The 26,813-nt window shown below is 38.3% G+C and overlaps 3 protein-coding genes and 1 pseudogene across 5 annotated transcripts; 1 reads left to right on the plus strand and 3 right to left on the minus strand.

The window, feature by feature from the left end:
* Positions 1-273: 273 nt before the first annotated feature.
* Positions 274-2,471, minus strand: LOC120290186 (annotated as a pseudogene).
* Positions 2,472-8,946: 6,475 nt separating this feature from the next.
* On the plus strand, positions 8,947-13,790 carry LOC104417459 (rhodanese-like domain-containing protein 11, chloroplastic). Of its 2 annotated transcripts, none has more exons than XM_010028737.3 (10): positions 8,947-9,264; positions 9,494-9,589; positions 10,147-10,254; positions 10,653-10,749; positions 11,036-11,075; positions 11,155-11,229; positions 11,789-11,876; positions 11,955-12,025; positions 13,107-13,179; positions 13,312-13,790. In XM_010028737.3, exons 1-10 carry the CDS (start codon positions 9,100-9,102, stop codon positions 13,393-13,395), a joined length of 897 nt encoding a protein of 298 aa, XP_010027039.2. In that variant the 5' UTR covers positions 8,947-9,099; the 3' UTR covers positions 13,396-13,790. The 2 variants fall into 2 exon arrangements, with proteins under 2 accessions (XP_010027039.2, XP_010027044.2); XM_010028742.3 differs by having other exon boundaries at positions 11,958-12,025.
* A 447-nt stretch (positions 13,791-14,237) lies between these two features.
* On the minus strand, positions 14,238-16,361 carry LOC104417490 (cytochrome P450 71AP13). The gene is made up of 3 exons (XM_039307434.1): positions 16,234-16,361; positions 15,165-16,110; positions 14,238-15,048 (listed from the first exon to the last, which is right to left on the minus strand). The coding sequence occupies exons 1-3, from the start codon at positions 16,248-16,250 to the stop codon at positions 14,431-14,433; spliced, it is 1,581 nt and encodes a 526-aa protein (XP_039163368.1). The 5' UTR covers positions 16,251-16,361; the 3' UTR covers positions 14,238-14,430.
* A 2,074-nt stretch (positions 16,362-18,435) lies between these two features.
* On the minus strand, positions 18,436-22,655 carry LOC104431453 (cytochrome P450 71AP13-like). 2 transcript variants are annotated; one of them, XM_039305757.1, is made up of 3 exons: positions 21,751-22,655; positions 20,363-20,980; positions 18,436-18,643 (listed from the first exon to the last, which is right to left on the minus strand). In XM_039305757.1, exons 1-2 carry the CDS (start codon positions 22,639-22,641, stop codon positions 20,369-20,371), a joined length of 1,503 nt encoding a protein of 500 aa, XP_039161691.1. In that variant the 5' UTR covers positions 22,642-22,655; the 3' UTR covers positions 18,436-18,643; positions 20,363-20,368. The 2 variants fall into 2 exon arrangements, with proteins under 2 accessions (XP_039161691.1, XP_039161688.1); XM_039305754.1 differs by lacking the exon at positions 18,436-18,643 and having other exon boundaries at positions 20,215-20,980.
* Positions 22,656-26,813: the final 4,158 nt, after the last annotated feature.

A 26,813-nucleotide genomic window follows, 5' to 3' on the forward strand; every position in this document is an offset into this window, starting at 1 on the left:
GATTATGGAGCAATTACGTCAGGCTAAACATTGCGGATTTAGGTGTACAGCAGTTCAGCTTGTAAACGATTGTAATTTTATAATTTTCGATTGATTAGTCAATTATTTATGATCGACTCTTTCCATAGAGAAGTTACACGTAAATTTCTCACATCCTATATTATTTATTGTTGATATCTCCAATGGTTTTATCATTTGCATTAATTTAATTACAAGATCCATAGAATTCGCCTCAATTTTACAACAATACATATAAGGTAGTGATAATGGGTCTTAACTAGGGAATGGAGTGGCAACAGAAAGGAGATGAACTTTCCTGTGGATGGTAAGACCAGTGCATTCGGTCATGTCCAAATCCTCCGCTTTCAGACCCTCGGGCGGTGCCCAATCGAACTTGTTCACCAGATTTGCCAAGACAAGTTCGTTAGTCACCATCGCGAATGACGAACCAGGGCAACCCCTCCTCCCGGCACCGAAAGGAATCAGCTCGAAATCCTGTCCCTTGAAGTCCACCGAGCTGTTCAAGAATCTCTCCAGCTTGAACTTGTCTGGATCGTCCCACGTGCCGGGGTCCCTTCCGATGGTCCACGCATTTGTGATCACTATAGTCCCTGCTGCGATGTCGTAGCCTCGGATTTTGACGTCCCGGATGGACAGTAGCGGGATGAGGAGCGGGATCGGAGGGTGTAGGCGAAGAATCTCTTTGAGGACTGCTCGCAAGTGATGCATTTTCTCCAAATCCACATCGGTTATGTTAGGCTTGCCGTTGGCAATTTTGCAAACCTCAGTTTGGAGAATGTTCATGGCACGAGGGTGTCTTAAGAGCTCGGTCATTGCCCACTCCAGGACTGTGTACGTTGTATCAGTTCCAGCGGCAAATATATCCTGTACAAGCACAAGCGTACTTAATAATCAACCATCAGGGACAACTAATGATGCTTATCGCTTCATTCAGTTATGACTCACAAGTATTCTTTGAAACGTATGAGTTACAACTGAATGAGGCGAAATATATATAGAGAGAGACTTATAACTTCTACTATATTTTAAAAATTACTGTCCAAATTTGTGAATATTTTCGAATTAATGAGAACTTATTACATAAATTTGTAATTTGAATCTTTAGAATTCTTTTAATTAAGTCATCAACTTGGTTACCTGACTAATCTTGGTAGGCACAAAAGAACAAATGGTTATATCTTTTATTCCTAATTAGGAAACATATTCATCTAGTGTTATATGATTTGTAGGGTAGAAACATAACATCACCCATGATTAAATAACTTTAATTAAATGTAAGTAATGTTTATATTTGTAATTCTTCTATAAACAACTGTTGGAGAAAGTTTTCTTCAAAAAATATGGGTGGACAACATTGTTGTTGGGGTTTATTCTAAGTCGGTTGTGGAAGAGGTTAGTGGTCAGTTTATAAGTGTGAGGAAAAGCCTCATCTTTTGAGTCTTTGGGATGAGAGGAGCTCAAGACTATCTAATTTGATAGGAAAAAAATTTGAGTGCAATAGATAGTTGGGGGAGAAAAGAGGGGAGCTTACCAAGACGAGTGCTTTGATGCTACCGGCACCAAGAGCAAAGCCAACAATGTTATCCTTCTCAATCTCCAGCAAAACGTCCACGAAGTCTCTCCTGTCTTCACCTCCGCCGCCAATGCTTCTCTCCTCCATCTTCCTCCTATGCTCCTCCACCACCTCATCGAGGAACTGGTCAAACTCCCTCGCGACCCGCTCCACTTTTGCGTCTAGACCAGTCAGCTTGTTGATCCACCCGAGGCTCGGAATGAAGTCCCAACGTTGAAAATGCCCAGTAACCCCATCATATCCGCCAACAGTCCCTTGAACTTCTTGCCCTGCGTGCCTTCGCTGTACTTCCTCCCCAGAGCCACCCGTCATATGATGTCGTTCGTCAACGATGCAAACACGTTGCTCAGGTCCACCGAGCGATGCTGCTCGATCTTCTCCATCAACAGAGAGGTCTCTTCTTCTCGGACCGTCCGGAACGAGTGAACCCTCTTGTTGCTTAGCAGCTGGAGAACGCAGATGCTCCTTATTTGCCTCCAGTACTCACCATACGGTGCCAGCGACACGTCCTTGCGCTGGTACAGAGGTCTCTCGAACAGGGTTGACCTGAGTCGAAGAAATGACACGAATCGGCACAAGGTCAATGTCCATATCTGTAGTCCACACGGACCTTCTCCATCATCAATGCTAGAAAATATAACTCTAACAGAGAATTAAGATGCATGAACAATGGTTGACAGGCTAAGCTATAACCTCGGTTGGTCGGAGAAAATGAGGTCGTGGGTCTTCAAGATGTTCCATGCACAGTCGGCGAAGATACGACTAGGATGGGCGCGCTACCGAAGTGGAGCATCATCAAGGGGCCATAGCGTCTAGACAGGGCTTGGAGCAAGAGGTGAGGGTAATCACTAAGCTGGTGGTGTAGAAAATTATTCATATAAACAACTTAATTCACATAAACAACTTATTAATCAATAAAAATCGGATTCATATATGATCGTAAAACACCGACATCAATAAGTACATCGGAATTAAAGTATATATGTTTGAGCCATTACTTCACTTGAAGAAAAATATATCACTCTAATAATTAGAGATCTATTGGAATGCCATATCTTCATTTTTATGATCTATTTTAGTATAGCAGCTTTCAATGAGATTAAAGTAGTATAACATACTATTTTATAGGCTAAAAAGGGGACCTAGTAAATCCTAATCAATAGTATATCAACTGGACCCTTCCCATTACAGGCTTCAATTAAATACAATTGCCTACACTTTATTGCTCAACTAGGCCTATTATTAATAAATGTCAAAACCCAGTTCAATAAAATCACTTAAGGGTTTAACAAATATTGGAATATCCATTAACCTGATTATTTAAAATAGAAAATCAATTAATTAATGTAAGCACATATTATAGAAAATTTCCAACATTCTCCCACTTAAGTTACATTAATTAACTTATTTTTATTTTGAAAAAGATTTGAAAACAACACTATGGGGTTAATAACTGAAAATTTTGTTTTATGTGGCTATAACCTTAAAAAATAATATTCCAATAACGGCATCTCAAAACAATCAAATCCTATATAACCTCAGTATAGGATTGCGGAGATTAATGTGTTAAGAAAATACCACAACACATGACCTTCCATAATCACATATAATAAGCATTATATTTTCATGGATCATGAGCCTAGTAATGTAGTAAGAAATAGTGCCAACATATAATCAAAATATATACTATTTCTTAATGGTCCTCGATGTAATTTCTCAACGACATGAAACTCTACTAGCGCAATTTCTAAACAACATGAAATTGCATGACTATATCACAATCCAACTTGAGATCTCATAATCAATGACATCTAGTCATCTTTAAACTAAAATTTGTTTAAAGATACTGTTTTATATTTCTATTTCTTAGTCAACAGGAGAAAGGATAGCAACATAATCAACAATAATGATCATTAAAAATAAATGCTTTAATAGACATCATAAAAACATTATCAATTTGCATATGACTATAATATCCATAAATACAAATTATATAACCCCCACTAACAAAATAAATCAAAAAAATCTAAAACACCCATATTCTTTACATGTCCTTTAAACAAAATGGGTCGTAAGTCTTTTGTTAAAGGATCAATTGACATGGACTCGCCCGATATTCTCGATCACAATGTCTTCTTTTTTAACCAAGTCTTTAACAGAATAATATTTGATCCGATTAACATTTCAACCGTGACATGGTTGTTGTTTATAGCAAAATAATTGTTTGTCACATAATGCAATAAGATCATGGGCAATAAGCAATTCAATAAAAATAATTAGTATATTATAAACTCCCATTTGGGTAGAGTGTATAATATATAATTATTTTCCACAACATGAAATTTATAAAGTAACAACAACAAGGAGAATTACATATAATTGTCAATGATCCATCTCCTTTGGGCAGACAAATCCTTTAAATTATACATTTCCATTATCACAACATAAAGGGGAATTACATATAATTTTCAAAAAAATTATCCCATTTGGACAGATAAATATTTTTCAATTATATATCCCCATCTTTTGAATTTGGGAATTAATATTCTTGCTATCTTCCAAATTAATATACACAATAACCCCATTTGAGCGAGTTATTATATATATTAATTTTTATCAATAAGGAACTTAATTTTTATCAAAAACTTTATGCCCAAAATTCATTAAACAATATGAAGCACTTTACAACATGTGTTTCTCAAGATCATATTGCATTTATCAAGTAACCATTTTTGTAAAAAAATTAAAATTTTTATTTTTATTTTATTTTATTTTATTTTAATATTTTGGACCCTCTCGCGGGCCTTGACCTGAAAGCAGTAGCCCAGATTAGATCATGGGCCTAGACCCGCAAGGCCCAAAATTTTGGCTCATCTCGTAGGAGCCCATGCTCCTTTTAATTAAAAAAGGCCCATAATTTAGGCTATAGGCCCACACGAAAAGAATGAAGAAAATGGGCTTATCTAGCCCCGACCTAAGAGAATTTAAAGCCCCAAGATTTTGGTCTCACGCCCAGAAACTGAATTTTAAATAGAATATGGGCTAAAGCCCATATTTTAGCCCGAGCCCGGTTGGAGGTCATCTTCAACCTCCAAATGGAATCCCGAAACCCTGCAAAACCGGGTCATATGACCTGGTTTCAACTCCCCCCAAAAAAAAACATAGAATAGTTGATTTTTTTATGAAATTTCTCCCATGGGTTTGCTTCTAACATCAATATAATTTACTAGAATGAATTAAATGAAGAAAAAACGAGTAAATCTTCCTCATATAAGCTTCAAAATTTCGGATCTAAGCCTCCCATGGCCGAATTCAATTTTCTTAAATTTAAGCCCTAAAAACTTACCTTAATGCAACAAAGGATAACAATACCCATTCAATGATTTACAACGAACATTAATCAATTGCAAGTAATTTGAAAATTCTAGAACATTTTCATGTATAAACCCTAGAATTTAAAATTTAAAATTCTCTCTCAATTCTCAATGATATTATACAAATTATATATGGTTGGAAAGATCTCAACATGTAGAACAAAAACCCTATGGTTTTAGGATCAATCGAATAAAAAATCCACATAAAAAATAACATCCATATTTGGCTCGAAGAGGAAAATTTCTAATTAGGAAAAATTATCAAAAAGTCATAAACCTATTGCAATTTTCCCAATTCAATCCAAATTTTTTAGTCATTTTAGTCCTAAACCTTTCACAATCGTACCAATTCAGTCCAACCGTGGAATAATTTTTAAATAATATTTTAATTTGATTTTTAATTAATTTTTAAATTTTAGTTTCCTTTTTTTTTCTCCTTTTTTTTTTTTTTTTTTTGCCTCATCCCTCCTTCTTCCTCTTGCTCTAACCACCGGTCAGAGGGAAGGGCCAATCTCTAGATTAAGGTGGCTAGTTAGTGGCGAGCTCACCTCTCTATTGCTAGGCAAGGCTGACCTTGCCTAGATTTGGTAAGGCAAGCCCTCGCTAGTGGATCGCAAGGCGAGCATTACTAGGGGCTAAGCTAGGTTGAGCTTGCCGATCCACCGCAGGGTCACCCTCACCAATCTGGCCGAGACTTGCCTTGCTAGTGGCTAGGTGAGCTCACCCTTGCCTGGTGACGGTGAGGTCGAGCTTGCCGATCCATTAGCGAAGGCTTGCCTCATTGGATTCGGGTGAGGTTAGCCTTACCTAGCTAATAGCGAGGCGAGCTTGCCACTAGTTGGCTGCCTTAGGTCAAGGATTGGCCCTCCCTTTTGGCGTTGGAGTAAGGGGAAGAAGGAGGGAGGAGGAAAAAAAAAAAAAAAAAAAAGGAAAAATAAAAGAAAAAATAAAAATAATAAAACTTTTTTTAAAATAAAATAATATTAAAAAATTATCCATTGGTGCTTTGGCAAGTGTCCTATGTCAACACTGTCCAAATAGATTAAATTTGCACAATTACAAAAGATTTGAGACAAAATTAGAAAAATTGCAATAAATTTAGGAATTTTTAGGTAATTTTTCCGATAAGGTGTCTCCATAATTAGAAAAATTACAATAAATTTAGTTTTTAGGTAATTTTTCCATGTCTCCATTATTGCTTGTTCAAAGTCCATTGCACATGAAGGGAATTGAGGTCTTCACTGCCTCTAGTGAAAAATACACCATCCCATTTGTCTTCAATAGCAAACAACAAATCTCTCAAATGATTTGTGGCTGAAGAACAAATCTCTCTCCCGCGGCCAAACTTACATGACTCCCATGCACAGCTTGTGAGATTTGTTAGAGTAATTAAATATTAAACCACGCTTGTTTCTAATATCTTAAACTTTAGAATAATTGTCAATGGTCTCATTAAATCTCACATGATATTAAAGCAAGAGATCTTGAGTTTAAATCTTTTCAGGCCTCTATTTGTCCCCTCAATTATATATTTTCCATGCCTTTAGATTAGGCCAAAGTTTAGCCTAGTTATAAGGGAGAGTGTTAGAATAATTAGATATTAAATCATGTCGTTATCTAATAGTTTGAGCTTTTAAAACAATTGGCACTAGTCCCAGCAAATCTCATAAGATTCAAAAAAATTAAGACCAGCGTGTTGCTTTCTTTCGCTTCTTTCTTCCACACATGACAATAGAATTAATGTTGGCAAAAAAACAATATCTAAGACCTCACAAAAGTCCAATTTAGACTTCATTTATTCACAAGCTTTTGACCATATTTATTTCATTTATTCACAAGCTTTCGACCATATTTATTTCATTTATTCACAAGCTTTCGACCATATTTATTTCATTTATTCACAAGATATTTATCCAATTTAATTTACAATTCTCCATCTTGTCTTGACTTCATAGTCAAGTCATAGTGTTTATTATCCATGGCAGCTATCCCAATGCCCTGACATGCATTCACTCTCTACATATGCCAATTAAACTCCATGAAAGCTTGACATTTGCCAAAAGAATGGGTTGTTCATCATGTCTAACTACTGCAATTTTCTTCATAAAACCTTGTCCCTTGCTATGACATCTTAGACAAAATGATCCTTAATGCAGATGTGTTTTGTTTGCCTATGATAAATCAGATTATAAGTTATATATATTGCACCTTGGTTGTCACAGTGTATAACGATGCTTTTCTGCTCCAATCTAACGTCCAAAGTAAAACCCTTTAACCATATGCCTCCTTTGCTACAAAGGTCATTGCCATGTATTCTACCTCAATCAAAGACAATGCAGCATCATTTTGTAGGGAGGCTTTCCAAAACGTATTGCATCACCTATAGGTGTAAATACATACCTCACTAAAGATTTGAAGTCATCAAGTCACTAACATGATCTAAATCCATATAACCTATGGGCTCATTGTCATTATCATCCTCACCATCACTATACTAATGTTTATTGTCCCCTTTAAGTATGTAGAATCCACTTCACAACTTCCTAATAAAATCTTACTTTGGCGCTTCATGTGACGCTAACAACTCTCACAGCTTGTGAAATGTCGAGCCTATGCATACCATGGCATTCATTATACTACCCATCACACTAGAATAAGGAACATGGGAGATATGCTCATAGTCCTGCTCCTCTTCCTTAGTTTGTAGTGATAAATTATTAGAAGGTTTAAAGTGCTTGGTTAAATGGGAACTTACAGATATTGCTGACTATATGCTAAAACATGCCATGATCTTTTGAGCTTATTTCTTTTAAGATAGAAAAGAAAAATATTGACATGATCTTCAACAAAACTGCTATCCTTCGAAAGAAGAATCTTGAGACTCAATTGGTAAAACAAATAGATTATGATGTCAAAATTGAGGTGTAGCTTCAAGTGGAACCTCTAAAGACATTAAAGGTAACAAATGTTGAGACTACAGATAAACCATAGTTCCTAGGACCAATGTGGGAATTGAGTTGGGTCAGAGCAATATGGTCAGTCCATGTTGACTCGAGTAGAATGGAAATTTCCAAGGAGAGGGAGACTCCTAGGGTGTGGAGGGAGATTCTTACCTGGTTTGGGTTGTCCTATCTTCCCATGACCTATCCAAACCGGCCCTAAAAGAGGCATGAGAAGGGTGCACATAAGGTTCATGAAGAGCTTAGGCCCCATCGTGCAATCTCGCTGGAAAAAGAGAGAAGCATATAATCATATATACAAACGGGTTCTTGACAAGAGCACTCAGTCATTGTACGATGAACTGGAGATAAGGAAACTTTGGAATTAAACTAATGGAACATCTCCATAATGAACCAGAGCACAAAGGCCAGAAAAAAGGTTCTAGAATGAACTAAAGGTTTGTGATTATAGAGCGCTTGTGCTCGTTCATGCTTAGAGTCCATACATGCCATGTTGAGTCATGTGATCCGAACCATCAAATGTGTGGGGCTCTACACTCACCCCACCATGCAACAGATGGAGTTCACCTAAACAAAACTCATCATATTTGACTGCTCATCACACTCACTCAATCAAGCGAAACTCGCCATATCTGATTGCTCATTACCCTCATCCACCATGCATTGTATGTTGATAGGTTTTTCACTTCAGTATTTAAAAAAGGAAAAAAAAAGAAAGACTTTTCATAAGAAGATATTGCACAAAACTGTAAATCAAGTCAATCACATATGTGAAAACAACACTTTATCTCACGAGAAAAATGCAAACTTTGCGAAGATTTTTGCAATGTGATTGTCCATAAACCGAGCTTATCTAAGATAATCCACTTCAATTGGTTGAGTGGTGGAAAGGTGACCAGGTGAGTTTCATGAAGAACTGACACTGGCCCAAATGATGGGCGGGCTTGCTGGAATGAGCCGAACTTGGGCCGGCGACGGCACAGGAGCAAAAACCTGACAGAGCATGTTCGCAACCCGATACGGCATTGTCCCCGAATAACGATGCGGATAAGAAAATGTCATCGTTCGCTTCTCTCAAGCAAACAAGGACAGAGTCGAAGGAAGCAAATCTTCGTACCACAGAGCTGAAAAGCGAAGGAGAGCATTTCAACGTCCCGTTGCATTACATACAATGGAAGCTCTGGGGCTTCCCTCCCTCGGCCCTCTCACGATTTCGCAGTCCGCCACTTCCCGCAGAGTGCGAACCGCGAGCAGCTCGCGGACGAAGACGCACTCACGGGGCTTTATGGAGCTCCCTCCTCTCGGATTGAATTCTTCTTTGGCAATTCGCCATAAAGTTCAGTAATTTGCTCATCCTTCTCGTTTGCGCGAAACTGGGTCGATTTGCTTTTCATAGTTCTTGTCATTTTTCGTTGGTGGGTCGAAGTGTTAAGCTCTTCTGATAGCATTCGTCTTGTTCTTGCTTTCGTTTCTTTAATGTGGATGCTTAACTTGACTTTGTGCCTATGTTCTTGCTTGTTTCGACTCTCTTATTCCTTTTTCTCGTTGTGTGTTTTTGATCCCAGAAGCGGAGTGTTATCAGAATGATAGCTGACACGGATGACTATGACTTGAGGCAAATGAAGGATATGGCTGCTGCCCGAAAGAGATGGGATTCTCTGGTAGTTACACACATGTATCCACTGGAAAATTGCTAAATTCTGCAACTTTTGGACATTGGAGTTTGCAGCGTGTTTCATATTCCGAGAGTCGAATAGCTGCTTTTAGTTCAGTCTAGTTACATCTAGAGACAATTCACGGGGAGAATGAGAATCGAACTGGCTGTTTTAAAATCTAGCTGCTTTTAGGGCCCTCTTGTTGTAGGTGTTTTACTTGATGCCATATGAATGCTGTTTCCTGTTTCATTTTCTAAATATGGAATGGGATAATCTCAAGCCCCTAGATTGTGAACCAAAAACTGAGTTTTAGGCTATTCATGTCTGTGCAAGCATTATGAATTAGACATTTATTAACATGTGTTTCTGGTTCAAAAGTCAAACCTTTTCGATGATAATCAGTACTTTAGGGCCAAGTCAGCACTCTTATTATATCATCACATTTGTCTTATGCTGAATGAGACACTGTATATCACACAATACGCAGCCATCACTTCCTCAGCTGTGGTAGGTTACTTTCAGAATATGTGCCTCAGTCTCTGCTTTTTCTGGAATCTTTACAGATTAGGGAACAAAAGGTTAAATGTCTAACCCCAAGGGAAGCTGGATATGCAATACAACTCTCAGATAAGACCCTATTAGATGTTCGCCCTTCTGTGGAACACAGCAAGGCAAGTGCTTGTTTGTTCAGTTTTTTCCTACCAAAATCTGTGTTGAGCCCTGAAATGAACTCCACCTTAGGAGAATTTTATGCAAGCTGGTAAATTGGCATTGTTCCTCAGTCAACTCTTGCTAAATGTCAAATTTGCATTACGTTTTTTGGCTAAATAAAATGCTTCTACCTTGTCATCTTGTGGATTGTATCATATTAAATTGCATTTTACTGTATCTGACGATTGTCTCCTGCTGTGGGATTTGGCATGTCGTTTGCCACCTTACTTGTGGCTGTATTCTTTACTGTCAACAGAGGTTTTATTTATTTATTTTGTATGTTGAGGTTGTCTTATTAATTGTTCTTCCTTATCAAAGATTGAACCATTCTTGTTATTTTGTTTCTTTGCTGCTTAAGGCTTGGGTCAAAGGATCAACTTGGATTCCCATATTTGATGGCAATAGTGGATTTGATCCCGGGACTCTTTCTAGGAAGATGACAAACTTTGTGATGGGTACTGTCTTTTGCTTTACTTGCTTCTTAGACAGGAGACTGTCTTTGGCAAAACCATCTTTTTCAGTTATGATCTAGCACTTGTACATTCGAAGAAATCCTACTTGGGATCTTAAAATGTGCTAGATTAGTCTTCTTTCGACCATATGATCTGCTAGAAATGAAAGATATTGGTGTTGCTGGACTTTGATGCTTTAGGCATGATTGTTGTTTACAGATTGTGATGTCATGTAACTTAGAGAGAATGGCCATTGGCAGTTATGACCAATTTCTCCATGTATTTGTAGGTGGTTGGTGGAGTGGTGCTCCTACATTGTCCTATAACAAGTTCGTTCTGAAAATACATGCTGTCATTCTTTTTCCCTAGTTACATGCAACAGTATATAGATTATTTACTCTTCAACAGGCAGTTCTTACCAAGTATTGAGGAAAAATTCCCAAAAGACTCGGATCTTATTGTTGCATGCCAGAAAGGTTTGAGGTAAGAATTTTTGCTCGAAATTGTCCAATCCAATGCTGACTACTTGGGTGGCTTTGGTTTCTTATTAATTTGCTCACATGCCTTTGTTGAAGAAACCAATTTTACTTGATTTCATTATCCACTATGCATAATGAATGCCGCTTTGCTCTAGAATGATCGACAGTCCATCATGTGCTTCTAGCTTTTCTCATGAGAAGCTGACCTTTTGAGTGATGTGGCAAAGTTGGAACTATTTTGTTTTCTGGCGGAGCAGTGAAAGTACTGGACAATTAAATAAGAAGCCTTCCAGTTGAAACCCGTCCAGTTGCTTTCGCATCAGAAGCATGGTCATAACATGCATCTAAGCAAACCATGGTTTCCCAATCTTGGAATTGTAACAATGAAGGGCTTGTAGAAAATAATGTGTTTGCACGGTTAATGCAAGTGTAAGGATATTCAGGCTAGGATCTTTGTTTGCACACATTTGTTCTCAGATGTGGGCTTGCTTTTTATGTCTATTGACAATTAATCAAACTATGGTTTATCCTCATTTCTTTTCATTTTCTCTTCTTTTTCCCAGATCATTAGCTGCTTGTGAGCTCCTATACAATGCTGGTTATAGAAATCTTTTCTGGGTTCAAGGTGGCCTAGAGGCTTCTGAAGAAGAGGTAAGCATCTTCTATGATTCTTCATCCATGATTAGAGTTGATAAGCTAGTTATGATGGTGGGTGCGACCATTTTTTAGCAGGATCTCCCCAGAGAGGGCCCCCAGCCTCTTAAATTTGCTGGAATTGGCGGTGTTTCGGAATTTCTGGGGTAAATATCTCATTATTTGAGCCCTTTTCTTCAGATTTGCATAACTGTTCTGTAGCTTCTACTTTATTTTCTAATTTTCTTGACAATGACAGCCGGAGTACGGAAGGATATGCATTCAAAGACTCTGTCCGTGCATTCCTTTATGCTTTCTAGAACTTACAATATGCCATGCAATGGTAGAAGATTCATTGAGAACATTCTGCCAGAGTTTGAAATTTGCAGATACAGATAATCATAGATCATGTGGCTGGATGGTTGAAAACATAATGAGGTTGTGCATTAATTCAGGTCGAGTTAACCTGATCTATATGAGCACAAACAGTTGACTGGGTGTGGTTGTGACTGGCTGTTCAGTATTAGGTGATAAATATAAGGCCAAATGACAAGATAGATCCCAACTTTTTCAAAGATTTTTTATCTTATCCCAACATTTCTGAGAAATAATTTTAAGAAAGAATCCTTCCCAAATTCCATTTTTTTCTCTTGGTGTTAACCCCCACCCCCCCCTCCTCTTCTTTTCTTTCATGTCTTGACCTTGTAAATTGGAAAATGTTTATGCGACTTATATCAATGATTTTTAACTTACTATGAATTTCTCAATTATTTTTGTACATTAAAAAAAAAAAAACTAGGTTTTTCCTAAAAGGATGGCCTTAATGGGATTCTTGTGAATGCACAATGCTAAAAAGTGAAAAAAGGTAATTAAACTGTAGTTTTGTGAGGGAAGCTAATCTTGGGATAGATTTGATTCAAAAGGTGAGATGTGTGCACATAGCGCCCGGGATCAATACAGTCCCAACTCTCATGTTCAAAGCATCCTAAATTTTTTCCACGCTTGTAAGTTAGCAAATAGATTTCTTTGGATGGGTTTTTATTGACTTTGTGATACATTTGATGATCTATATACTTTTTAATATGACTAGCTTCAAGGTGAAGTAAACTATTTTTTTTTTTTTTACCTTTTCTTGTAAAATTATCCTGGGCAAGTATGGTTATCATTAAGTAAAATGCAAAAGAACTTGGCAGCAGATTTTTCTTTTACCATGCATTCTTATAGTTTTCTGCTTTTACCCATTCTCAGTTGGACTGACCAACAAAGAGCAGCAGCTGCCAAAGAGGGTTGGGCTTATCGATTAGTATTTTCTGCTCGTTTGGTAATTCTTCTATTTGATAGATTTGTGAAAAGTCCCCTCATGGTCTATTATGAGTCTCACATTGGCTTGATAGATTAATTTCTGGTTGTTGGCCTAAAAGGACTAATTTCTGGTTGCTACATTCTGGTATAGGTTGGGCTCTTTCTCGTTGCTGATGCCTTATTCCTTGGTGCGCAACAACTGGGTCGTTATCTTCAGGAGCTAAGAACCCACTGATAATAATTGCCCAGTTACTGATTTACCTTCAGACCTCAGTTTTGGACGATGAGATAATGACCTTGAGTTTTCCTAGCATAATGGTGGAAGTAGCTCATAGGATGAAAATAGAGTCCCTTCTCTTTTCTTTTGTAATCCTTTGCATCTCTGCAAGGGAATGCAGCTTGTAGCTGTCAATTTAGGCTTTGTTTTGACAAATTGAGTGGCTATTAGACTAGCTGGATTGCAAACTATCTTGACCACTTTTGGTGAGAGAAGCAGTATTTCATCAAAGAAATTTTGTTGAGCTCTTGCTGAGTCGGACATTGGTCCCATAATTTGTACGTAGTTGATGTGGGACAATTGTGCCTGCAATGACTAATGCAGCAATGCCTTTGTTTTTGTTTTCTCATTTATTTTACTGCTTTATCTACCCTTTTCTTTGCCCATTGCCACAGTTTTCACATGACATTATCTCAAGTGGTGAAGGGAGCTTTTATTTGGCATTTAATCGCATGGGCAGTTTTTTATTTGGGACAACATTTGTTCTAAGTAAGGCCTATGCTCTTAAAACCCATTATTTTGAGAATAACATCAAGAGTGTTCTGCATTGTTGACAACCCACTTGACACGGCTAGACCTGATATATAGGTTTTACTTCTAGTCTGCTCCTTGGTTTACATATTTTGGAGAAAGGGTGTTGGTAGCAAGAATAAGTTTGGTAATACTGTGCAATTTTTTGCCAAAGCATGTCTGGTTGAGCTTTGATGCCGAAACATGAATCTTCAGACTGGATATCATAGGAGAGCCTGGTTATAAGCTTCATATTTGAAATGGGGTTATATGCGTGTGCTTGTATGTGATGATCTCAGAAGCTAGCTAGTCCTTGACTTAAATTGCTTGAGATTATCTATTTGCAGACCAAGTACATGACATATTCTTAACTATAGAACTTTAGATCACAGATAGCATGTTTATGTAACAAGCAAAGGGTGATTGATTACTAAGTTGGAAAGAAGATTTCTAGCCAGCTTGTTCGCTTGTCTCTGCTATCGTCTAGGAGAAGCGGGGTTTGGCTACAACCATGAGGTTGGCAATTCTGTGCATTGTGATGCCAAAAACTTCGGTCATATCCAAGTCCCTAGGCTGGATCCCATCAGGAAGCTCCCAATCGAAACTGTGAAGAAGTTGAGCTAAAGCAAGCTCAACACTGGCATTTCCAAATGCAATAGCCGGGCAGCTCCTTCTACCTGCACCGAAGGGTATCAGCTCAAAATCCTGCCCTTTGAAGTCAACGTTGCTATTTTCATTGAGAAATCTTTCTGGTCGAAACGATTCTGGATCGACCCAGGATTCTGGGTCCCGCCCAATTGACCAAGCATTGACGAAGAAACGGGTTTTTGCTGGGATGGAGTACCCATCAATAGTTACGTCCTCCATAGATTCTCTGGGGACTAACACTGGAGCAGGAGGGTGCAAGCGGAATATCTCCTTAATGACAGCCTTCAAGTATGGCAGATGAGGTAGGTCAGTTTCTTGCACGAATTTTCTCTCTCCAACGATGCTTCGTACTTCGGCTTGTGCTCTTTCCATGGCTTTTTGATTGATGACAAGCTCTGTCATTCCCCAATCAAGGGTTATGAAAGTTGTATCAGTTCCTGCTGCAAACATATCCTGCAAAATCCATACGCTACGTATGAAAGGTCTCTTCTCGCTAAGGCATCTGCATGGCTATACAAGTGTATTGATGTTATAAAATACCGAACAAGAGGGAAGAATGATTCACAAACCAGGATGATGGCTTTAACATTGTCCCTGGTCAGAGGCATATCACCATAACCGTTCTTCAGTATATCAAGTAGAACATCCACAAGATACTTGTGCAACTCCGGAGCTTTGTTTTCTTTTTGATGATCTCTCAGTATCTCGTCGAAAAGGTTATCAAAGCGCTGAAATGTGTGCTGAAGTCTGGACTTCATCCCGGTCAGACTGTGGATGAATTCCATGGAAGGAAAAAAATCTCCTATGCTGAATCCTCCGAGCAACTCCTGATACTCCTCCAGCATCTTTTGAAACCCATGCCTGTCGTAGTCCCCTCCTGCTGAAAAATCCCTCCCAAAAGCTATCCGACAGAGAACATCATTTGCATATAAACCAAGCAGTTTAGTTAGATTTGTGGTGCCTGGAATAGACTCTGTAATCCGGTCAACTAACCGAGCAACTTCTTCTACCCTGACATGAGTGTATGATTGAACCCGTTTTACACTAAGCAATTCAAGAATGCAGATTTTTCTTATATGCCTCCAATAAGCACCATAGGGGGAGAAGACCACGTCAGTGCAATCATAGAACAAGTGTTTGGCGGAGAAGATCTGTGGACGGCTCGAAAGTGCGAGGTCGTGGGTTTTCATAACCTCCTTCGCCATTCTAGCTGAGGAAACAACTACGGTTGGGATTTCACCAAGCTGTAAGAAGATGATTGGGCCGTATGTTCTTGCAAGGTGGTGGAGGGATATGTGTGGCAATTTGCCTAGCTGATGGAGATTGCCAAGGATCGGTAACTTGGGAGGGCTCGGAGGGAGGTTGTTCTTTCTTTTCCTAGGCTTGTTCTTTAAGAGAACTGCAATTACAGCCGCTATTACCAAGGTTAAGAGAAACAGATGCTGAAGGAGAGCCATTGCCATTTCACGAGAAACTTGCATGTTTTGTGATGTTGCAACAGTGGTCTTGTTTGATCTGTATACAATGTCTCTTCTTATACAAGGGACTTGTAGAAACCATCTCAGTTTGCTGAGAAATCTTTCGGTTTAGTCAATAAAAGTCAAGTTAGCAGATGTCACCCTTTCTTTTGGTACTTACCGTGATAGGTTTGTCATGGTTCAAGACATCAGCCCTAGTTGCAAGTTGGCGTTTGTTCCTTCATCTTATCCCCTTAGCATTGCCTCGGGATAATCATCTTGGGTGGGGTTATGATAGTATTCTACCCGGATAGGGGAAAAAATAGCAGGAAATACAAATGCTGTTGTGACACAAGTTGCCAAACTATCTAGTGATCGCTCAGTTACTGGTCTCAGAATTGTTTGGACTGTTGTGCGGACAACTGGTTTTGTGGTCCTCCTTTTCTAGATCGATAAGTAGTCCACAGACAGGCCAATCGTCGGAAGCCCCATGGCTTTGGAAAAATCTCATCGATCGTGGAATTGTCGTAGATTAGAAAGTTCCCTTTCGATCGAGATCTGCCGAGAAATTAGGTCCTTTAAAGACTTTTCTTGATGTGCCATGCGATGGGAACCTGACAGATGACCACTTTCTGCAAGATTATTCATAAGCTGCTTATCTGGAGTGGCGTGAACGTGATCTTGCGATACAGTCTCCCTTTTATATGGTTTACTATTCTACTGTATATTAAATGGAAGTTTGTTATGCTTTTGGTTTTTCTGGAGAATTTAACAGCAACTATATTGATGAAAGAAGGTTGAAGTTCCACGTAACCCATTTATGCAAATTGCAAAAAGTGCGTCTGGAAACTGGTTGATTTTTGGATATCCGGTATCAATGCTGGATTGTGGGAGCGTGATTTTGATGTCACCGTTAGTTTGTGGTTTGATGCGTAAGTGTGAATGTGTGTGGGATATATTTGGTAGAGGAATAAGAAGGGGACAAGGTATATAAATTCAAGATCTTAAGGGACAAGGATAGTTTGGTTAGTTTTAACAAAATAGTCGTAGAAGAGAAGAAGTAATGATGGAGGAGCATATGTATTTTATGCTGAGCTCCGAACACGGTGGAGCATGACTCCCCACTTACTCCACGCTCAATCCCATCTCCAGTTATAGAGCACATCCACCGCCTTAGAATATTTACCATAATTCCTAACTACCATAAAATATGGAGAAAATTACTAAAAAAATTGTAAATTTATTATACTCATGCAAATTCAATTTTAAACCTCTCAATTTGACCAATTTAAACATATACCTTTTGTGGTCAGTATAGTTGTAAACATTTTACTTATGTCAATTTTGTCATATATATTTCGATGATTTGCTAATTTAATCATTTTAATTAATTTGGTTGGAAAATGCTGACTCAATAAGTAAACTATTCATTTTGTCAATTTTTTCCATAAATAATTCTTTTGCATTTTTGTGAACTTTTTCTGAATTTTTATTCCATTTTTTTTATTCTTTTTGCAACTCTTGGCCAGCTGAGGTTGTAGAAGTTGTTGGCCACGGAGTAGGCCAATGACCCTCGCCTGGCTTAGTGAGGGCGTCATGGCCCTCATTGTCCAAGAATTGAAAAAAAAAAATAATAATAAAATAAAACTAATGAAATATTCAAAAAATAAAAAAGTGTAAAAAATTATTTATGTAAATGTAGACTATGCCACATAAGATGGCTAGTGTTAACCATACTTGCATGTTACCTTTTTTCGGTCAAGATTAATTGCAAAGACTAAAGTGGCATAATTAAAAAAGTTTAACATGCAATTGGCAAATTGTTAAACGGTTTATGACTAAATTGACATAAAGATTTTGAGAATTAGTATAAAGGCAATAAATTTATGACTTTTTAAGGAATTTTCCTCAAAATAAACAAGAACCATAAACTTTAACTACCTCCTAAGACTAGATTTCTACATGTTACCCTATTCTAAAAGTTGGATTACAAATTCCAACAAAACCTAACGTTCCTAACCATAGGTCTCCTTTGCCTAACAATCCAGTCCTAAGAAGTTGAGCTGATTGGCCTTTCTATCTCGTGGTTGGACTTCTCTTGATTACATTGTCGACTTTAGCTGAAAAAAAAGAAGAAGAAAAAGAAATACTTAAAACGATAGCTCTCCACATAAATTAGGTCGGCCATTCAAAATATCGAATTCTACTCGAGTGTGATCAATGTTAAGTTGAAATCCCATGCTCATGCTTCGATAAATGTCGCGGAATAAGAAAAGTAGCTGAGGCATCATTTTACTCTGCAACTAGTTTAGAAGGTGTCTCTGGACCTTCGTCAGGTACCACCCGTTCATAGATTGTTCATGACGTTCATCGCTGATTTCATCGGTCTTCTTCCCACTATAATCCTGTGGTGCCCCTATCTCTATAAAGGGTTCTCTCTCATGCTATTAACATTGTTCGCGAGTGCACATGTGCTGATTTTTGCAGCATCTATGACTCTCAATGCCGACCCCGACTGATTTCTTTGTTGGACCTACGTAAACAAAGAAATTGTATTGCGGATGTCGGATCACGTAATGCCTACGTAGAACCTACGTTAGAAACATTGCAATGTCAGAAACTAGGAACAAAGGCAGAAGGAATTTCAGATGTGAAATCTGTCTTAAGATTGATGCCAAACAACAGATTTTTAATCAATGCCAGTGTTGGGGTTTTTTGAAGGAAATCTTTGGTTGACATATGTGACATGTCACAATGACACTCGGCGTATAGGACTTGATTAAGTGAAAACAAAGGAGCTTTGATGCGGTAACAATAAAGTGAGCGACCATTTGAAGGTGAATAGGAAGAGGAGTAAAATAAGCAAGGTGAATATGAATGGCATTAAAGTGGCGTCAAGAGAAAATGACCCAAAAGAAGAGAAGACAAAAAGAAAAGACTAGGAAAATGGAAAAGATATGGATGATCCGTACATGTCACGACTAGACTCGGCATAATTACCTTGTCGAGAGAGAGAGAGAGAGAGCACTCAGGTATGCTTTTCTTATTTGACTTAGGCCCCGTTTGGTTGGGCTTTCCCAAGGGGCTTTCGGCCCCGAAAGCCCCTTGGGGAAAATATTTGGTGTTTGGCAACCATTTTCGAAAGCTATTTGGCCAAATGTCGGCATTCCCGATCTTTGAAAGCCCAATCTTTGGGAGGACCGGCTTTGAGCATTGGGCATTTTGGAAATGCACATTCACCGTTCATCGATTCTTGTTCATCTTCTTCCTCCTCCTTCCTTATTCGTCGACTACTGTTCTTCGTCTTCCCCGCCAGCCGAGAGTTCGGCTTCCCCGGCAGCCGCCATCGCCGCGTGGGGGTCCCGCGTCCCCGGTGACCACCGCCAGGGGTGGCGGGACCCGTGACCCAGGCGAGGCTGCCTGAGGTTGTGCGGCCGCTTGAGGTCGCGCGGCGGAACCCGTGCGGCCGCCCGGGTCGCGTGAACCCGGCGGCGTCGCCGAGGTCGCGCGGCGTGCGACCCGGGCGGGCGTCGCCCGGTTAGCCGCGTGACCTCAGCGGCGCGACCTCGGCGACGCCGCCCGGGTTCGCGCCCGCCGGGTCGTGCGAACCCGGGCGACGCTTGCTTACGGGTCGCGCGGACCAGATCCGGCGCCGGCGAGGCCGGGCGGCGCCGCCCGAGGTCGCGCGACCTTAGGTAGCCTAGTCGGCGGCCAAATCTAGGTTCCCCAGACCTTGGCCAGCCTCGTCGGCGGCCAGATCTGGTTGCCGGTGGTTGGCCCGCCGTTGATCGGAGTTTCGATGGAATAAAGCCCCTTGAAAATGTTGGGTTTACCAAACGGTATTTACCCCAAAGTCACTTTCCAATGCCCAATTTGCCAAACATCCAAGCATTCCCGAAAACTCCTTTACCCCAAAGATATTTGCATTTGGCCAAGGGCATTCCCCAAAAGCCGAACCAAACGGGACCACATAGACTATTTATGGAACATAGAAAGACAGTTCAAATCCCAAACTACCTTATTTAACACCTCCTTATTTTATTTTTGGCCGAAATAACGGCCCCTTATTAACTAGTGATAATTAAGTCCACTAGCTAATGCTTCGACACCGAGAATACATAGACTGTTCATGACTTAAACTAATAGTACCTCCCTAGCGATGCAGACCAAGCACATATAACATATGCTTAACTCTTCAACGATAGATAGCATTTAGCTTCATCTCCTTTCGGAGCTTTCATAACAATCAAAAGCTTAGGGATAATCAAACCAAGTCCAAGAGGAGATTTTCAGCGTGCTTTGTTGTTCACCTGTGTCTAGGAGAAGCAGGGTTTGGCGACGACAACAAGGTTTTCGATCCTATGCATTGTGATGCCAAAAGCTTCTTCCATATCCAAATCTTTTGGGTGGACACCAGGAGGAAGTTGCCAATCGAAACTGTGAAGAAGTTGAGCTAAAGCAATCTCAACACTGGCATTTCCAAATGTGATAGCGGGGCAGCTTCTCCGACCTGCGCCAAATGGTATCAGCTCGAAGTCCTGTCCCTTGAAGTCGATGGTGCTATCCAAAAACCTATCTGGTAGAAATGCTTCAGGATCAACCCAGGATTGCGCATCACGCCCTATTGACCAAGCGTTAACAAAGAAACGCGTTTTTGCCGGAATGCAGTATCCATCAATTATTACGTCCTCCATGGATTCTCTTGGGAGTAACACAGGTGCAGGAGGATGCAGTCGGAATACCTCCTTGATGATAGCCTTCAAGTATGGTAATTGAGGTAGGTCAGTCTCTTGCACGTATTTGCTCTCTCCCACGACGCTTCGCAGTTCGGCTTGTGCTCTTTTGATGGCTTTAGGGTTCATGACAAGCTCTGTCATTGCCCAGTCAAGAGTGATGAATGTTGTATCTGTTCCTGCTGCAAAAAAATCCTGCAACATGCATGTTAGGTATGCTTTGCTATGCAAACTTTATGGCATATTGAAGATGATCATTGGAAGGGGCTCGGGCGAGTCGAGCTCTTATGTTGGGCCTAACATGTTGCTCAACTGTACTCATAGCAAAAGAAGACCGCACGTATAATTCTTTAGGCCAGACATCGCTTGGCTTGGGTTGAGTTGAGTTGAACCTTTTATTAAATGGCTACATGATCTCGTCTATTCTCTAAAGTTGAAAAGTCAAAATAACAACAATTTTCAATTTTATTTATTCCTATTTTCAATTATATAATTGAATTTCTCTTTATCACATAATATGTATTCAATATATATATTTAGTATCTATATCTGTTACATATTTTAGGTATATTAGTATAGTTCACATTTAAAAAAAAATTAATACAGAAAATGGAAGGGAAAAAATAAATAAAAAATAAAAGAAATAAAAAAGAGAGGGAAAATAATAGATAACAAATAAATAAAAATGAAGTAGGCAAGAGTATGAGAAATTCTTACTATCTCCATTTGTGCATTTTTAGGTTCATCTACACTAACATACCTTTGATACTAAATAATTGAACATTGGGATATGAAGATATTTGATTTTATTATTGCAATTCATAAACAATGGACTTGTTATAGCAAAATCCCTAAATTTCATATCCTATCTTATCTATTCCTATTTTGATTTGAAATCTAGGAGAAAAATGCAATCTAAAAACTTAAATGGAATGTCAAGCTATAGGGGAGAATGATTTACCGACCAAGATGAGGGCTTTAACGTTGGCTCTTGTAAGGGGCATGTCACCGTAACCATTCTTCTCGATATCGATCAAAACATCTACAATGTCCTTCTGCCCCTCCATAGCTCTGCTTTCATTCAAATGTTCTCTCAGTATCTCGTCAAAAAGATTGTCGAAGCGCTTAAAAGCGTGTTGAAGTCTAGACTTCATCCCGGTCAGGCTATGAATGAATTCCATAGAAGGAAAGAAATCTCCCATGCTGAATCCCCCAAGCAGCTCCTGAAACTCCTCCAGCATCTTTTGAAATCCATGCTTATCATAATCCCCTCCTGCTGAAAAGTTCCTCCCAAAAGCACTCCGGCAAAGAACGTCATTTGCATATAACCCAATCAGTTTGGAAAGATTTATGGTGCCTGGACAAGACTCCGCAATCCGATGAATTAAACGAGCAACTTCTTCCTCCCTGACATGACCAAATGACTGAACCTGTTTTCCGCTAAGCACTTCGAGTATGCAGATTTTCCTTATGTGCCTCCAATAAGCGCCATAGGGAGAGAAGGCCATGTCTGTGCAGTCATAAAACAAGTGCTTGGCAGAGAAGATCTGAGGGCGGTTCGCGAGCACTAGGTCATGGGTTTTCATCACCTCCTTGGCCATTGCGGCTGAGGAAACGACTATGGTCGGGACTTCGCCGAGCTGCAAGGACATGATTGGCCCGTACTTTCTCGCGAGGCGATGGAGAGATATGTGTGGCGATTTGCCAAGCTGGTGAAGATTGCCGATGATTGGCAACTTAGGAGGGCTCGGTGGGAGGTTGCTCTTTCTTTTCCTAGACTTGCTCCTCAAGAGAACTATCAGCAAAGCTGCTACGACCAAGCACGTTGGGAGAAACAGTTGTTGAAGGAGAGCCATTGCAAAATATGTGATATTGCTAAACTGTACTTCTTATTTGATTCCTACTTAGTTTTTATACACGGACGTCACTGAATCCATCTGATTTGCTGGTCTTTTTGTTTTTTCATTGTCGTCAATGTCAGTCATTTTAAAAAGAATTGTACACATTTTCTTGTAAATATATGATCCATTCGGCCAGGACAAAGACATTCACTTGCAAATTTGGTGTCCCGAGGTCGAATTTTTAATGCTTTTCTGACTAATCATTAGAGATGCCCCAGTTAACAAGAGATTATCTTGCTTGAGCAAGTCGCTGCTTGATAGATATCTGCTACACAATAATCACGTTGTTAGATCTTTATTTAATGTTTTAAGTGATTGAGGAAATCAAAAGGACGACTGATGAATCTCTTTTTTTTTTTTTTTTCTGTTTAATGTTTTAATATCCTTCTCGCCTGCTTGTCGACTAATAATGCTAGGAAATAAGCTGATTCGCCCTTCAATCTTGAGTACCCCTCCAAAGTGGAAAATCACCAGATGTTGGACTTTCTTGACTATCTTAACAATTTTGTCGTAAAGAACAAAGAGAAAATCTGATTCTCCAACGTCATCCACATGAATATGGTCATTGTCCGAAAAATACGAAACATAGAATCAAAATTGATCTTCATGATTCCTGTCGTGATAAATAGAGATTTTCACAAAGACATACTTTTATCCATAAAATGATACCCTTAATTTGAAGATAAAAACATTCATTGTCTTCATGATTCTCAAAAAGAAAAATGAAGAAATATTTTTTCCATCTCCCTTAACTCACTTTTCCCCAAAAAATGAAGATTATGTCTCTCTCCCTTGGATTATGTCTGATTGGAGGATGGAATACAATGTTCTTTTCACATCGTGGGTGGAAAGATAATATATATATATATATATATATATATATATATATATATAAAAGTCATGTTCATAAGGTAAATCAACGATATGTTTTCTTTCCCAAAAGGCATTGGGTAGATAGAACATATAGTTTTCTCTATGTGTTTTTGTAGGGAAGCAATGATGTTTGGTTTTATAAGATTTTCTTCTATTCTTTTGATTAAATCTTTTTTAAGAACTCAAGTTGATTTTCTTTGTCTTTTATAAGGCAATTTATTTCTGAAATAGAATGTTCTTGTAAAATATTTAAGCCCAAAGATATATACATTCAATGGGTGCTTTCACACACACACACACACACACACACACACACACACACATGTATATATTATCAAGGGATGCCTTCTATCAAAGCACCCATTAACTTTCATGAGACTTGCACCTCTTCATAGAAAAATGGTAACTTCTCAATGAGGATTGTATGCTTTCATTAGAATCGTAACTTCTCATAGCCAATACATTTTTAGTATTAAATATTTATTAAACCATTAATTATTAAAATCATGTGGATCACACATTAATTCTTACATTCTCCCACTTGACCCATACGACATTCCTTTCATGGTTTAATAAAGACCACAATGTGCACAACAAGATAATGCTAAAATTTTCCTTAAATTGGCTATTACATAATAATCACAATTACGTAAAGAAAACTAATGCGAGTCATGACGATCGTATGTCATTAATCCACATAGTCCCTTCCATGTACGACAACATAGTTCTCTACTTAACAAGATCTATAAATGAGAAGTACAGTAATGATCCAATCATAATGTCTTTGTTAGAGACTATCCTATTTGACATTAATTTATTTTCATAATGTATACTAAATAGAAAATAGGAAAAATCATAAACACATAATTGAGCTCAGAGTGTCAAATACATAAACTTAATGCAATCATATTACAACAATTAATGATGTCCAATAATGTTCATCTTTTCAACATTGTCATTAAATTCTTGGGTGGCAGTTCTTTTGTTAAGGGATTTGCTATCATAAGGTTGGTGTTAATATGCTCGATCGACACTATCTATTTCTAAACTTCTTTAACAGATAAGTATTTGATTTCCATATGCTTAGCACCCTTATAATACTGGTCATTCTTTAAGAAGAAAACTGTAGAGGAGTTATCACAATAAATTTTCAGTGGCTTGGCAATACTGTCAACAATCACAACCCCTGAAATAAAGTTCCATAGTCATAATCCATGAATAGTCATCTCAAGATGATTGGATCTTTTATAAGTGACATACGATTCTTCGTTCTTTGCAAATATCTTAGAACTTTCTTTACAGCTTTCGAATGGTCCAATTCAGGGTCACTTTGATACCTGCCCAGCATCTCGATAGCAAAACTAATGTTTGGTCTAGTGCAAGTTTGAGCATATATTAAGCTCCCAATTATAAATGCATAATGAATACTTTTCATTTGTTCTTGCTCCAATTCACTTTTTGAACATTACATAAGACTAAATTTATCACTTTTCTGAACTGGAACTAATCCTGCTGAACATCTATACATCTTAAATCTCTCTAAAATTTTCTTAATGTAGGCTTTTAAAGACAATTCTAACAATTCTTGTGATCTATCACGAAATATTTTTATTCCTATCACATACGTTGCTTCTCCCATATCTTTCATTCCAAAATTCTTAGAGAGAAACTTCTTGATTTTATATAACAAACCAAGATCATTAGTAGTAAGCAAAATATCGTCAACATAGAGAACTAGCAAAATAAACTTGCTCCCACCAACCTTTATATATACACACTGATCAATGATGTTTTTGTTAATTCTATATGAAGTTATTGTATCATTAAACTTAAGATATCATTGTTGGGAAACTTGTTTAAGTCCATATGTTGATTTGTTTAATTTACACACTATGTGTTCCTTTCCTTTAATTGAAAAACATTTAGGTTGGTCCATATAAATCTATTCTTCTAAATTCCCATTAAGAAATGCGGTTCTGACACCCATTTAGTGTAATTCTAAATAATAATGAGCCACCAACGCCATAATAATTCTAAGTAAGTCTTTCTTGGAAACTGGTAAAAATATCTCCTTATAGTTTTTTTTTTTTGGTAAAGAAAAACCTCCTTATAGTTAATGCCTTCTTTATGAGTAAAAATTTTAGCAACAAGTCTAGCCTTATATTGCTCGATATCGTCTTTTGAATCGCGCTTGATCTTAAAGACCCATTTACACAGGACATTTTTACATCATTTAAGCAATTCAACAAGGTCATAAACTTGATTTTGATGCATAGATTTTAAATCTTGTTTTATAGCATTAAACCATTCATTAGAATTTTCACATTCCATGACTTGAGAAAATGAACTTGTATCATTTTCAATTCTTAAGTCAATTATTTACTGTTATAGATAAACCACATAATCATAAGAAATAACTGATGTCCTTTTTCATTGAGATCTTCTTAATGCTCTTTCTTGTGGTTAAATTACCATAAGTTTAATGTTGACATCTTCATTATGGAGTGTTTGATCATTCATTTGTTGTTCTTGATTATTGTTGGGTTGAAATGTAATATCGGAACAACTTTAGCAGTGTTTGGTATAGGAACTTCTACCCTTACTTCTTGAATGTGAGTATCATGCATTCTATCACTCTTAATGATGTAAATCAGATTGATCCCTAAATCCCAGATTTTATGCTTTCTCTATTTTCTCGTGTTAATGCATCTCTGATAAATTTTTGGCGAACACCAATTAAAAAATAGTAAGAAACCCTATTTCTTCATATGACTTATTATATGAGCTTAAGCTCCTTTAGGCTTGCTATTCATTGGGCTTCCTCCACATGAGAGTGAACCCAGCTAACAAATCTTCTCCTCATGACAATGTGGAGGGATTTATCATCCCTGTTATCAATTGATGATGTTCAAGCTTTTCCCTTGGTAGAATCTTCGTCATCTTATCGGAACCATTATGATCCGTATGAATTTTCACAAGTTCCAACAGCTTCTCATCTAGAACGTCCTTTATCCAATGATATCTAACATCAATGTGTTTTGATCTAGAATGGGAAGATGAATTCTTACTAAGATGAATTGCGCTTTGATTGTCACAAAATAACATATACCGCTTTTGCTTGAACCTTAGTTCTTCTAAGAACTTCTTCAGCCATAACATATCTTTATTAGCTTCAGTCGCTGCAATAAATTTAGCTTCTATTGTGGAAAGTGCAACACATTTCTACAATCTTGACTTCCATGACACAACCCCAC

The sequence above is a fragment of the Eucalyptus grandis genome, chromosome 2 (assembly GCF_016545825.1).
Source record: "Eucalyptus grandis isolate ANBG69807.140 chromosome 2, ASM1654582v1, whole genome shotgun sequence".
NCBI classification, from domain to species: Eukaryota; Viridiplantae; Streptophyta; class Magnoliopsida; order Myrtales; family Myrtaceae; genus Eucalyptus; species Eucalyptus grandis.

Bases quoted from the DNA above. Each gene is read 5' to 3' on its own strand.
- LOC104431453 (XM_039305757.1), bottom strand. From the start codon at position 22,641: ATGGCTCTCCTTCAACAACTGTTTCTCCCAACGTGCTTGGTCGTAGCA. The intron at 20,981-21,750 runs GTCGGTAAATCA...TGCATGTTGCAG, and splicing joins ACGTTAAAGCCCTCATCTTG to GATTTTTTTGCAGCAGGAAC.
- LOC104417490 (XM_039307434.1), bottom strand. The intron at 15,049-15,164 runs GTTTGTGAATCA...TGGATTTTGCAG, and splicing joins ATGTTAAAGCCATCATCCTG to GATATGTTTGCAGCAGGAAC.
- LOC104417459 (XM_010028737.3), top strand. From the start codon at position 9,100: ATGGAAGCTCTGGGGCTTCCCTCCCTCGGCCCTCTCACGATTTCGCAG. The intron at 11,877-11,954 runs GTAAGCATCTTC...ACCATTTTTTAG, and splicing joins TAGAGGCTTCTGAAGAAGAG to CAGGATCTCCCCAGAGAGGG. The intron at 12,026-13,106 runs GTAAATATCTCA...ACCCATTCTCAG, and splicing joins GGTGTTTCGGAATTTCTGGG to TTGGACTGACCAACAAAGAG.